Source organism: Daldinia vernicosa (genome assembly GCF_022497035.1).
Source record: "Daldinia vernicosa strain CBS 139.73 unplaced genomic scaffold F5Y00scaffold_5, whole genome shotgun sequence".
Taxonomy (NCBI): domain Eukaryota; kingdom Fungi; phylum Ascomycota; class Sordariomycetes; order Xylariales; family Hypoxylaceae; genus Daldinia; species Daldinia vernicosa.
Genome location: NW_025953921.1, coordinates 672,327 through 685,914, shown reverse-complemented (window position 1 = coordinate 685,914; position 13,588 = coordinate 672,327). Strand labels below are relative to the sequence as shown.

Sequence of the window (13,588 nt, the reverse complement as noted above, 5' to 3'; positions counted from 1 at the left end):
ATGTGTGTATATTACCTTGTATTTTATTTGGATATAGGGCGTGCAGGAGAAAAAGGGGGAACTTATACTAGCTGCAACCTACCTAATGTACAAATATCCAGGAAAGAGTACCACGGTCTTGGCTGAATCTTATGTTGGGCATTTACTATATTTCGTGAAGTATCATATCGTGTAACTATGAAGAGTGATACACACACTAACTTGGTCAAGAAACAAGACGGTATTCTTCACGTTCATCTTGGACCCCGCCGTCTCATCTCACGTTCAGCGCATCTAGCTACTCGCCTCAACCGTAGTGTTGCTCACATGATACATCTCTATACCCTTTAATCCCTCAAGGTCCTTCAACAACGGAATAACCTTGGCGAACTCGGGGTGATCGCGCGCCTTCATATGCGCCTCGACACTCGTCCACCCCAGGATCAAAATCAACACACTACTCGGCTCGCCATCACGGTCGATATCCCGCTCCACAGACCACCCCAGCGCCGTCTCGCCCGTCATCCCATCCGCAAACAACGTCATCCGCCGCGTAAACTCGTTCACCGCGTCCGTGGAGCGCGTGCGCGCGTCCTCGGGGTAGTCGCCCGGAAACCAGATGTGCAGGACCTCGGCGACGGAGGTCTTGCTGTTGGGGCCGGTGTTGTCGAGGGCGGCGACGGGGAAGGGCGTGAACTCGACGTGGTAGGGGCGCTGGGGCGGCGAGGCGACGGCGGAGGAGACGCGCGCTTTGAAGGGCGCGTATGCTTCCGTCTTTTCGAAGGCGCGGTGCGCGGCGACAGCCTCCCAGTCGGCGAAGATGCGCACTGCGTTGGGGTCCTCGTGCACGCGGGACGTGCGCACGCGCAGACACCCCGGCTGTGCGACTAGGGTGGCGGCGGTCGTGTCGAGGATGGAGACGGCTTCGGCGGCGGGGAGGTCCGGTTTGAGGGTTAGGGAGATGAGTTCCGTGACGGGAGCCATGGCTGCTTTTTATTTTATTTTATTTTTTTGCTTTTGCGTTGTCTTGGTCTACGGGTGGCTTATTCAGATGCTGTAGGGAATGTCTTGGAAAAGCAAATAATGTTTGAGGGGATAGGTAGGTAGATTATGCGGGTGGTTCCCCATAAGTGAGGGTGAAGTGAGGGGTTATATGTACGCGGCCGGAACTCCGGACGATCGCAGATTAAGCCAGATAAGGGGGGCCGCAATGGTGATGGTGGTGGTGCTTGTGGTGGTGGCGTTTCATGTAATAGGCAAATCAAGCTCTCAATGGGGCAATGGTGTCAAGTTAACCCGTATAATTTATTATTTCTATTAGTTAACCATTACATCCTCAAAAGTCAAATAATTACTAATTATTCCGAGGCGTAGTATGAATAGGACGGAGTTTAAGTGGTCATTAAATGTCCTTACACAATTCCAAGCTAACCGGCTCCACGGAGAACTAAATACTTGAATCCATCAACTATTTACATGAATATTAATTAGGTACCTATATAGGTCGGTCAATCTACTTTCTCGGTCTTTCATCACTATCCTCGTACCCTCCACCTCTCAGAGCTCGTCTAACCAATCTAACAAGGGGTTCAAGTAATCGGTAGTCAGCACAGGACCTGGCCCAGCTCCGTTCTCCTTAACCAACGGATAGAAGTCCAAGAAATCCTGCATGAATTCCATATAATACATAAGAACGTACTTCAGTCGGGGTAATACGTGATGCTTCTCGGCGATTAGGAACCGGACGAGTTGGTAATCCCGCGGCCGGAGTGTTAACTCCAGAGTATACCCCGGCGGTGGGTATCCGGGGAAAACGATGCCCCGTTCGTTCATGACTCTGATGGAACGGGGCACGATGTTCTCGAGGAGAAGCATCTTCAGATTCGGGGGGAATCTCGTCGGGATGAGGTCCGGCAATGCGGAATCGTCCATGTATGCGCTGCCGAGGAGATAAATAGGGGGGATCCGAAGGAAATGCAGATTTTTGAACCGAGTCAAATCCATGCCTTGATCCTCAATAGGGAGCTTCCATCGCCAAGTAAAGTCCAGTATCCGTAAGCTCTCCCGAGCTGGGGCTAATAGATTAGGGTAGAGCCTCTCTGAGAACGGCAGTTGGTTGTTATGGCTAATTAAGAGATTCTGTAGTCTGGTCGTTGGGGATAAAAGTCGACTCAACGCTTCGTGGTTATACCAACATAGTTCCATGAATAGCCCCTTTAAATCGGCATGCTGGAAATATTCCACATCCAGCTTACCAAATGCGGAGAAGTCAACATAAGAAAACCGCATACGCCGCAGTTTCCTATGCCGAAACAATACAGCGTCGTCCTCTTCTGGTTTAAAAGCTGCCCAATTCTCCCGCTCAATCGAAAAAGTCACTGTTATATTTTATTAGTACCCCGTTCTTTATATATAGTTAATCACCGGCAAAACTTACAACTCTTCAAATTAGGCTGCTCTTTAACAAGCAGGTTTAAGGCACGCCTCTTCTCGTCCTCGATGATCAGGGGCTCTCCACCGTGCTGCACGATGATGCTTTCGAGATTTGAAAACTTAATACCCATGAGCTGCCGGTACGCAACGGGGTGGAACTCGTCGAGGACGAGAAACCGCACCGCGCCGGCGATATAAGGCCGCCTAAGCAGAAACTCAACCAACCCACCGGTATCGTGATCTGTGCCGGCTTTGGTGAATACTCTACGGTAAAGCCGCGGCTCTACAATCCCCTGTGCTCTTCGACACGTCTGCAAGAGCGAGGCCTGATCACGAACGCCAAGATATCGCAATATCCACCACTGGATCTCCAAGGGGAGACCGAAGAAGTAAGCATGACCGCGTGTTGACGGCATCATAGAACTCTAAAATATGTATCCGTCGTCAGGAGTATATAACTACAAGAATCATCCACCGTGAATAGAACCATCCGTATGTAGTTTAAAAGTAGGACGCCCAGGTTCCCCCCGCAGACCTGAGTAAGTGCACACATCCTATTATGCAGCAAGCGGGGCGAGGACCATAAGCTCCGGGCGGGTCGGTATTTACCTAGCCGGAACCGTGAAGGGGGCACATTGCATATCCTCCTTCGGGATCTACCGAAAATCGCCGTACTAAAAACCACGATCCTACTTTAACATCGGACGATAACGCCTTTTTAAATCCCACGCGTCCAACAGACAGCATGTGATGTAATATTATCAGCCTAGGTATAACAAAAACCCGCCGTAGTCCGGCTACCGCGGACGAAGGGGCAGAAAAGGGATGGGAAAAAAAGGGGGCTCGAGCACTTAGTATACTACCTATGATAATTGCATTCTGCAATGCACGAGCTTCAATGACGTCATGACTGACGGTAGACCGCAGCGGCGCTATAAATAGAGACTATATAGGGTTAGACGGGCCGAGAGGCTTCTACAAAATTCCGGAAGCCGGAGAGTCGTGATAGGTACATAGTAGAATCTATGTATGTACCTATGCAACTAGTAGGAAGCGCAGTTAAAGATGCCATCAAATACGGCACATCGGCTAATCACAACCACTCACAAGGTCGGATTACACGTCCGTCGCTTTAGACGACGATAGTACATACATACAGGTTCGCAAAGCATCGCTTTTGGAATATTTACTACGAAGTACATATGTTGGATACACTGGCTGCTTCGTGTTATTCAAACAGCTGTTTTGCTTGCATAAGGGCGCTCCCTAGCTAGGTTGGGCGGCAGTTCAGACTTCATCCATAGCCCCTAGCTATCGCATTCGGCGGCTGGCTTCGCAGCTCTCGGTTTCTTTTTGCGCTTGCTACTCCCGGTACCGGATCCCGTCGGCGCCTCGCGTATCCACCTCGCGACCGCCTCCGCGCGTTCTGTGAGGATAGGGTACTCCCTTCCGTCATCTACAGCCCAGCGCTTAGGGCCGGCATGCGGACTAGGAATACCGCCGTTGGTGGAGCTTGCGTGATCGGCTTCGGCTCTTCGCTGTCGAGCAAGAATCGCTGCTTTGAAGCTCGCCTCGTCGTTGACACGCTCGTCCTCTAGAGCCTCGATGATAGCTTGTTGCCGCATCCGCTCCTTCCGCTGCTCCTCAGTTTCGGCGGGGGCCGCGCCTCCGGTGATTGATAGGGCGTTGACGCTTGCGGTCGCAGTAGATACCCCGTTTATCGACACGGGGATTGGTAGCGGGGCGGGGGCGCAGAGAGCCTCCCAACTCGATGAGAGTTCGATCCAGTTCTCCGCTCGCCGGAGGACCTCGATCCAATCTGCTCGGGCGGGAGACCTACTTGCCTGGAAAACTGGATAGCCATCGGCAAGACGAGCAAGTCGCGCGACCATGTGCGCATGGCGCTGGAGCTCTTTTGCTGAGGTTTGGATAAGGGTATGGCATAGTAGCAGCGAATGTAGCGCGTCGGTCAGTAAGGGGTGGTAAGTGACCACCTCGGTAGTTGTTTGAATCGATTCCATAGTAGCACTGCCTGGAGATACGAGGTCCGTCGAGGGATACGGCGGCAGATCTGCGGGAGGTGTGGCTGTGAAAAGGGAAGACAGCTCGTATACCGTATGGCTAGGCGAGGTTCCCGTAGGGCTACCTGGGTCCTGAGATGCATGGCGAGATTGTCCGTAGTATCTTTTGCTACGATGAGTCGCCTGATTTACCTGGCGACTAAAATCATCCGACACCTCGATAGGTAGGTTGGGCGAATAGTGAAAATGCTTGAGATACTCCATGTAATCTCGTAGCGCGCGCTTCGCGTAAACACGTACCGCCTTGCGCACTTCTAGCAACTTCTTAGACGGACCTTTGTTCTCCGGATACTCTTCCGCTTGTGGTGGCGTTGAATCGCCATTAGGAATACCATTACTGGCCCCGTTCGTCCCGTTCGTACCATTCTGTGAATTCGCGTTCTGCTCAATACGTGAATCAGGGAGCGCAAGCGCAACGTTATCACACGCTAGAGTGAGGTAACAGCCAGCCCGCTGAAATAATAGCTGTACTTCTATACTACTTGGGTGATCTCTTTCGTCAAGAGGGGGATTATCTCGCCGCCGCCGAGTTTTCTGCTCGAGTTGCATAGACTCGTCTGATGCCGGTTTGTGCCGCGGTTGTTGAAGACGGTACACTCCCAGCGCAGAGGTAAGATCACGAACAGCACCTTCGAAATCATCCTTGAACATTCGGACGATGGCACGAGTCCTCAGGGGCTCGCAATCAGAGGGCCGTTGTCCTATTATAAGATCCAATGCGCGAAAGTCTGTGCACTCAGCCAGTTGCCTCGACGGGATCTTCTCATGGAAGAAATGGACATAGTTAGCGTCAGGATCATCAGGTGCTCTGAGTAAAACAAGACTGGCGACATTTTCCAAAGTCGAGGTAGATTGCATCGTCGCCACGCTCGACGCTATCTCATCCAAATGATACGCGCGCGACAACTTCTGGGTAGCTTGCTCACGCATTCGAAATTTCCGCTCTGGACTAAGTTTTGCGCCGGCATTATTCCCAAACCCAAGCCCCAAAGCTTGCATATGATGCGCAGCTCCGCCTGCTAGCGAATTTGATAATGTCGAGGATGCGACGCCATTCGCAGCTCGTACAGCCAGATCCGTAGCGCCGTCCACGAGCTGTCTTATCTTCACCAGGTCGTAAAATACTGCTGGATCGACAGGGCGCGGTAACGGCATGTAGTAGTTCGCATTAGCCAAGGTCTCAAGGACTTCGAGCGGTAGCTGCAGCCATGGTCCATGGAACGAGGATATGTAACGCCAGTGTCTGCGGTAGCGAATTATAAGCTACCAATATATATACGCTTATGGTCAATGAGGTACAACTCACTTATTCCGGCAAATTACAAGCGAAGATGAGGAAGACGACGACGACGACTGAGGCGCAGGAGAAGTTGGCTTCTTTTTATTCGCTGTCGAAGGCGCTGTTGAGGACTCTGCAGTAGCTTGTGCCTCTATAGTATGAGATTCGCCCGCTGTGGGCTTCTTGTTCTTTTTAGCCATTGCGCATTGGTGGTAAATTTGTTTAGGTACTCCCAATAGAAATGTAGACGTAGTATATGAGGTGTGATTGATACTCGAATCGCTGCAATATTTACACAAGAGGACTAGACAGCACTAGACAGGCGAGCGAATTATGACGATAAGATATACCGTCGCGAATAGCAAAGTCGCAAAGTCGCACTGTCGTAAAGTCGCAAACTTTCGGCAACTTACAGCTACTTGCTTCTGAAGTTGAATTAGCTGCGAAGCAGAACAGAAAAGCTCAAATGTATCGGCGATTCGGCGTGGCGCGTCTATTTTCTTATCTGATATCTAAAAGCTAATAAAGCGTATTACATACGTTTATCGCCACGTGATGCCCGTTTTATTCCCTTCTTTTGTCTTTACCACCTATAGCAAGTCTCTTAGTCAAAGTCTATTAGTCAATCATAGACGTAAATCGGCTATAGAATCGCAAGGACAATGAGCTCGGCATTCATCTCTCTTAACCCATCTTATATCCAATATCTCATAAAGACCCGGTATAACTAATACATACTAATGACTCTTTCTACCAGTTAACTAGAATGACGACCAGAAGTATAAGCGATGGTGCCCGCTGTTAATAGTATTGGAGGTGTCTATATGTTCACCTATACTTATACATTTAAAAAGAAACAGCCCAGAAAAAGGGATCCTTATATATTTGCTCTTAATAACCAAGTATTCTTTCAAGCGATATCCTAACTATCCCCCACCCTAAAGCCTAAAATCGAAGCGCAAAGTGCATGTAAGTTAAAAAATATGTTGTAACATAACATTATAGTGTCAGTTTCCTTTGATCTCTCTCTCCCACTCCTTCTTTACTTCTTCTAGGAGACCATCCTGCGCCAGGACGTCTACGGCAGTACCTGCAAGCGCCTTACCTACACGCAAACATCGCTCAAACGCAACCCTTGTTCCAGCCGCCTTAGCGAATTCCGGATTATGAGGTCCATTCCCTCCCGGTCCTGGTGGAATTGCAAACCCTGCACTTAAGCTAGGCATAGCGTAACTTATATCGCCCTGGTCCGTACTAGCCATTGTTCGGCCTTCGACCTCATCTACGCTGTCGTTCCCCGGAATGGGCTGCGGAGGCGAAAGTGCATTGAAATATTTTCGATAGGAAGCGCCTAGCACCCGGTTGGGGACGTGGTCGGCGTAAGACTGAACATGAGTCATCTGAAGCCTCGCACCCGTTGCTGTCGCTCCGGCTTCAAAACAGGCATCAACCTTCTTCTTCAGTTCCTTTACCCTCTCCTGAGTGTTTGCGCGGGTTACGAAATTACCGGCCGTATACGCATGGATCACATTCGGCCGTACCCCGCCATTCGTAATATTCCCTTGTATGACATCACCAGGCATTGTTTGCTGGCGGAGGACGGATAATGCATTGTAAGATGTGATCAACGCGTCAAGAGCGTTGATGCCCAGCCAGGGACTTGCCGCAGCGTCTAAGATACTTAAATCAATATTACCCTTTCCAAGTGTACAGGACAGTTCGAATCAGCTTACGAGCCTCGCGACCGAAGTATTCGACCTTGAATGCGGTATACGCAGAGGTCCGCATTAGGGCGGTGTCTTTGGTAATTCCAGGATGAGATATCAAGTTGATGTCGACCTTGTAATCTCGATAAGCCCCGGCTTTTAACAACTTGATCTTGCCGCCACCTCCTGTAAAAGATCAGAATATATCTTTTATATGAAGTAATCTTTATTTCAGAGGTCTGAGTCGAGGAGACGATCGATATCGTCTAAATGGATCGTCTAAGTCTTCCTTACCTTCTTCCGCGGGGGTTCCGAACACGACGACTTTCCCACTTAATTGATGTTCCTCCATCATTTTGGCTGCCGCTAATCCACCTGCTACAGATGCGGTAGCAATGAGATTGTGACCGCACGCGTGTCCAATACCATCCAACGCATCTACACACTTGATTAGACTCCTTTGCATCACTAATCGATTCGGCGTGGCACACCCATTTCAACGTTGAATGATACAACTGGGCCCTTCCTCCCGCTATCAAACACAGCAACCCAAGCTGTAGCTAAGCCATAGGCAGATGGCGTCACATTCCATCCTGGCCTACTGGCCATGAATTTTGTCAGTGTCTCATGAGCAATGAATTCTTCATAGCCAAGCTCTGGGTTATCATGTATCTTCTTGTTGACTGGCCACAAGTCATCTGCAATGCCGTCGATGAATTCGCTAATATCGCCAAGATAACCAGGGTTGGACTGAGCGAGGTCGGCGTCTTTGTGGGTAACGAAGACAAAATCGTCAAATTGTTGTTCCATCTTGCTAGGTTAGAGAACTCCTTATAAGCCTAGTCGTCGCCTCTGATGAGAATACACATATATAAGAAATACGATGGATAAGGTACATTGGGCAAGTATTTATGAGCACAAGCCGAAGTTATTAAATAGATGAATCCGCGAACCTTGAGGTCTCCAGACTTGAAATTCCAATTAGCCTATCCTACCATCCGCTAACTTCCAGGTTGATGCATTCAATGTAACGATCAAGGTTCATCAGGTTCAGTACCACTTTACCACTTATCTACCTACTTATACAGGGTACGTGTCTACATAAGGGGGGTAATGCATGTAGCTACCTTGTAGCATACCCCACACACATGCAGCTTATTTATAGGTTTAATAAGTTTACTTGTTATATTAACGTTAAAATATAAAACTTAAGTACCGTACTTTTATAATAAATAAAGATTAAACCGTAAATTTACCGTTTAAAGCTTTAATATTATTTAAATGTTTAAATATTTTAATATTTTAACCGGTATTAACTTAAATAATATATATTTAATTAAATATTTAAACGGTTTATATATATATAAATAATTTTTTTTAATAAATGGTTTTTTTATAAATAAATGGTTTTTTTATAATTTTAATATTATCGGATTAATAAAAGTTATATAATAATATAATGCATTATAATAAAAAACATATAACGAGATAATTAATAATATTATTTATATTTTATTATTATATAAAAAAAAGATTAAATAATGTAAAAATAAATTATTTAATTAATTATAAGTTAAAACACGGCTTTAACCTTTAACGCACGTGTTATATAAGCACGTGATTATTATTTTAATATTAACAATGTTTTTTTTTTATATAATACGTGATTTATTTTTTTTTATTATATAAATTAAACTTTATTTTTTTTATTTTCGAATTGTTTTTTAAGTTTTATTATACCTTTTATTTTTTTTTCGTAGTTTTTTTTTTTTTTTTTTATTTTTTAAAATAATTAATTTATTATTTAAAACAATTAATTTATTATTTAAAGCGGTTAATTAAATTAATTTTCGAATAATTAATCTTTGATTAACTTTTTTTTTTATAATAATTTTTTCGTACTTTTAATTTATAAAAAATTCCGGTTATTTTTTTAAGTTTATAAACGTTATTAATTTTTTCGTATTATTATAACCGAAGCTTTTATAATATATTTTATGGTAATATAAATAATTAACGATAATAATATATAAATATAATAATATTTTAATAAAAATTATTATTATTTAATTAAAAAAAGACTTTTTTAAATAACATTAAAGGTTTTTATTTATTAATTTTAATTTATTATAATATAATATACATTTAACCACGTACGTATTAAATTTTTTTTTATTAAACGTTTCGAGTTTCGCGAAGTTACGGTTTTAATTTAAAGTTTTATGTTTATTAATAACGTAACTTTTAAAGACGTTTATTTAAATCTTTCTTATGTTAATTATTATAAGTATTAAACTCGGTATTATTAATTATAAAGTCGGTTTTAATGCCGAAAACGAAAGTATATATAATTAATTCGTTAAAGTTTAAAGTTAATATAAAAATTAATACGAAAGTTAATATAAAAGTTATTAATATTAAAAGTAATATAAAAGGTATTAATATATTTAATATAAAAGTTAATATAAAAAAAGTTAATATAAATATTAACTTATAATATTAATATCGGTTATTTAAATAATAAATAATAAAAATAAATATCGGTTTTTTAATATAATAAACGGTAAATTAATATGTAATAAACGTAAATATTATAAATTTATTAATTAAACTTTAAATATTTTTAAAGTAAATTATTAAATGGTTAATAAAGTTTTACGTAATAATTTAATTATTAAAATAATATACTTTTAATAATTTAATTAAATAAAAAGTTTTACGTAATAATTAAATTATTAATGTAATATACTTTATTAATTTTTTAAGTTTATTTTTTTACGTAATAAATATCGGTTATTTTATAATAAACGGTCGAAATTAATATTATAATAATAAACGTGTTTAATAAAAAAGTTTATTTATTAATATATAATTAATATAATTAATTAATTAAAAAATATATTGTATTTATAACGTATAAATACGCGTTTATAATGTATAATATACGCGAGTTACGATAAGTTTTTTATACGTGGTAAATGTAAGTATTATAAATTTACGAATTAAGTTTTAAATATTTTAAATTAATAAAAGCCGTGAAATAATTAAAGGTTTACGCGATAATATTAAAGTAATATAATTAAGTTTTACGTAATAATTTAATTGTTAAAATAATATACTTTTAATAATTTAATCGTTAAATTAAAAGTTTTTCACGATAATTTAATTATTAAAGTAATATATTATTTTAATAATTTTCCGGGATTTTTTTTTTTTATTAAACTTTATTAATTTATGTTTAACTTTATAATTAAATATTAATTAATGTTAAATTAATAAAGGTTACGTAATAATATAATATATTATAATAAAAAATATATAACGAAATAATTAATAATATTACTTATATTTTATTATTATATAAAAAAAAGATTAAATAATATAAAAGTAAATTATTTAATTAATTATAAATTAAAATATAACTTTAACTTTTAACGCACGTGTCACACGAACACGTGATCATTATTTTAATAAATATAATTAAAAAAAAGTGTAATATTAATAAATAAATAAATAAATAAATAAAAAAATTATAAATGTTATTTTATATATTTAAATAATTATAAGTTATACGCGTTTATATATAATAATTTATTTAAATAATAACTTTATAACTTTAATCGTAATTATAATTATAATTATAAAACGTTCGAAAATAATATAATATTTAAATAAATAAATATTTATTTTAATAATTTAATTATTATACGTATTTATATTAAAATAAATATATATAATAATATATTTTTTATTTATTTATTTATTTATTTATTTATATTACACTTTTTTTAAACCGTATTAAAATCGTAAAAAAACCGTTGGTTTTTAAAAAAAAACCGTTAATTAAAAAAAAACCATTTATAAAAAAAAAACCATTTATAAAAAAAAAACCATTTAATTTATTAACCGTTTAATTTATTTTAATAGTTTAAACTTTAATTTAAAAAACGGGTTTCGTTATAAACGTTACGAAATTTTTAACCCGTATGTTTATATTTATAAATTAAAAATAAAGCGTTTTTTAAATTAAAGTTTAAAATCGTTATAAAGCCGCATTTTATTAAATATAAAAATTTAATAATAAAAAATTAAATATTAAGTTTACGATAATTTAATATATAATAATAACGTATAAAATGCCTTTTATTTTTATGATTTAAAGTTAATATTTTACTTTTTTTATTTTTTTATTATTTTTATATATTTGTATAATTTTACGTTATTATATATAAAGTTTTAATGTTAAAATTTATTAAATATAAAACATTTATAATTAACATTATAATTAATATTATAATTAATAATATAATTAATATTATAATTAATATAACGTGTAAAAATAAAATTTCTTTTATTTTAATTTTATTTTAATAATATTATGTTAAAAGTTATAAAAATGTACGATATATATAAGTAATATAAATAAATAAAAAAGGTTTATTTTTTTTAAAGTAAAAATATACATAATATATCTTTTATATATTTATTTTAATTATATAATAATTATAATTATTATATATATAATTATGGTAATAATTATATTATATGTAACGTATATGTTATATATATTACGTAAACCGTGTTAACGGTTATTTTTTATATAATATACTTTTTAAATAAAAATAATTAATTACATTTTTAAGTTTACCATCGTTATAATAATTAATGTATATATATAAATAAAATTTAATAAATATAACGGGTTAAATAATAACTTATGGTTTAATATATAAAAAAAATGTATTTAATAAATGGGTTTTAACGTATTAATTTAAATTTACGCGTATATTTTTATAATATATTAAATCATTAATGTATTTATAATTATTATTTATAAAGTTATAAACGTAACTTTACGGACTTTCCGCGTAATTATAAACCACTTTTAATAACCGGTTATATAAAAATAATTTTTTTTATTTAATTTTTAAATTTTTTTTTTCCTTTTTTTATTATTAAATAATTATTAAAATAAATAATTTTTAAAATAGTTTTAAATCTTTAATTATTTTTTAAATTTAATATATATTTTTACTTTTTATTATATTACGTAAATTTTAAATACGGTAAATTTAAATTTAAAATGTAATATATATTTAATATATATAGTTTTTTAATTATTATTTATAATTAAAAGTTTTTATATTAAAAACTTAAAGGTTTTTAAAAATTATTATTTTTAAAAAAGTTATTATTTTAACTTAATTGGTTTTTATTAAAATTACCGTTTTTTAAATATAAGATTTATTAAAAAAAAAAAGTTTAATTTAAATATTTTATTAATTATTAAAGTTATTTAACGTAATATTAAACGCCGGATTAATAATAAATTAAAAAAAGTTTATGTTAATAAATAATAAATAATATTTAAAATTTAAAAATCTTTTATTAAATTATTAAGTATATATTATTTCTTTTTTTAATTGTAATATTTATTAATTTTATTTTAAAGTATAATTTACTTTTAACGTTTAATAATATAAATTTAATTTAAAGATTATTAAATATTCTTTATTATTATGTTAATTTAATTTATAATAGTTTTTATAAAATATTTTATTTTTAATATTTTCGAAGTTATATAATAAAATATTAAAGGAATAATTTCTTCGATTATAATATATATAATAATAATTTATTTAAATGTTACTTTTATATATTTTATAATTATAAGTGTAAATAAATGTAAATTTTCTTTTTAATTTTATATTTTTTATATTATTAATTAATTTTTTTAAACTATATTTTATTAATAAATTAACGTTTAAATTTATTTTTAACTTTTTAATTAATTAAATAAAAGTAAATTAATTTATAGTTTATTTTTTTATTTATAAATTAATTTTTTAATTAAAATTATTTATTTATATTATTAAAATAAATATAAAATGGTTTACATATAAATTTGTTTTTATATAATTTATATAAAATTAATAAAAAATATATAAAAATTAAAAAACTTTAAAATTTAAAAGTTAATTATTATATTAAAGTTAATATATTAATTCTTAATTATTTATTTATATAATAATAAAAAGAAGTAAATAAAAAAGAAAAAATTAAAATTAAATAATAATTAACATTTATCTTAAATTATAATAATATAAATA

General features: G+C 35.6%; 4 protein-coding genes across 4 annotated transcripts; all 4 read right to left on the bottom strand.

The window, feature by feature from the left end:
• Nucleotide 1: 1 nt before the first annotated feature.
• Nucleotides 2-1,246, bottom strand: F5Y00DRAFT_226398 (uncharacterized protein). Its single transcript, XM_048006336.1, has one exon. The coding sequence runs from the start codon at nt 961-963 to the stop codon at nt 274-276; it is 690 nt and encodes a 229-aa protein (XP_047868867.1). The 5' UTR covers nt 964-1,246; the 3' UTR covers nt 2-273.
• Nucleotides 1,229-3,275, bottom strand: F5Y00DRAFT_156903 (uncharacterized protein). Its single transcript, XM_048004636.1, has 2 exons — nt 2,417-3,275; nt 1,229-2,357 (listed from the first exon to the last, which is right to left on the bottom strand). Exons 1-2 carry the CDS (start codon nt 2,829-2,831, stop codon nt 1,537-1,539), a joined length of 1,236 nt encoding a protein of 411 aa, XP_047868866.1. The 5' UTR covers nt 2,832-3,275; the 3' UTR covers nt 1,229-1,536.
• A 175-nt stretch (nt 3,276-3,450) lies between these two features.
• F5Y00DRAFT_226395 (uncharacterized protein) lies at nt 3,451-6,360 on the bottom strand. The gene is made up of 2 exons (XM_048006335.1): nt 5,800-6,360; nt 3,451-5,736 (listed from the first exon to the last, which is right to left on the bottom strand). Exons 1-2 carry the CDS (start codon nt 5,970-5,972, stop codon nt 3,720-3,722), a joined length of 2,190 nt encoding a protein of 729 aa, XP_047868865.1. The 5' UTR covers nt 5,973-6,360; the 3' UTR covers nt 3,451-3,719.
• Nucleotides 6,361-6,405: 45 nt separating this feature from the next.
• F5Y00DRAFT_226393 (uncharacterized protein) lies at nt 6,406-8,754 on the bottom strand. Its single transcript, XM_048006334.1, has 4 exons — nt 7,970-8,754; nt 7,773-7,916; nt 7,506-7,664; nt 6,406-7,444 (listed from the first exon to the last, which is right to left on the bottom strand). Exons 1-4 carry the CDS (start codon nt 8,286-8,288, stop codon nt 6,780-6,782), a joined length of 1,287 nt encoding a protein of 428 aa, XP_047868864.1. The 5' UTR covers nt 8,289-8,754; the 3' UTR covers nt 6,406-6,779.
• Nucleotides 8,755-13,588: the final 4,834 nt, after the last annotated feature.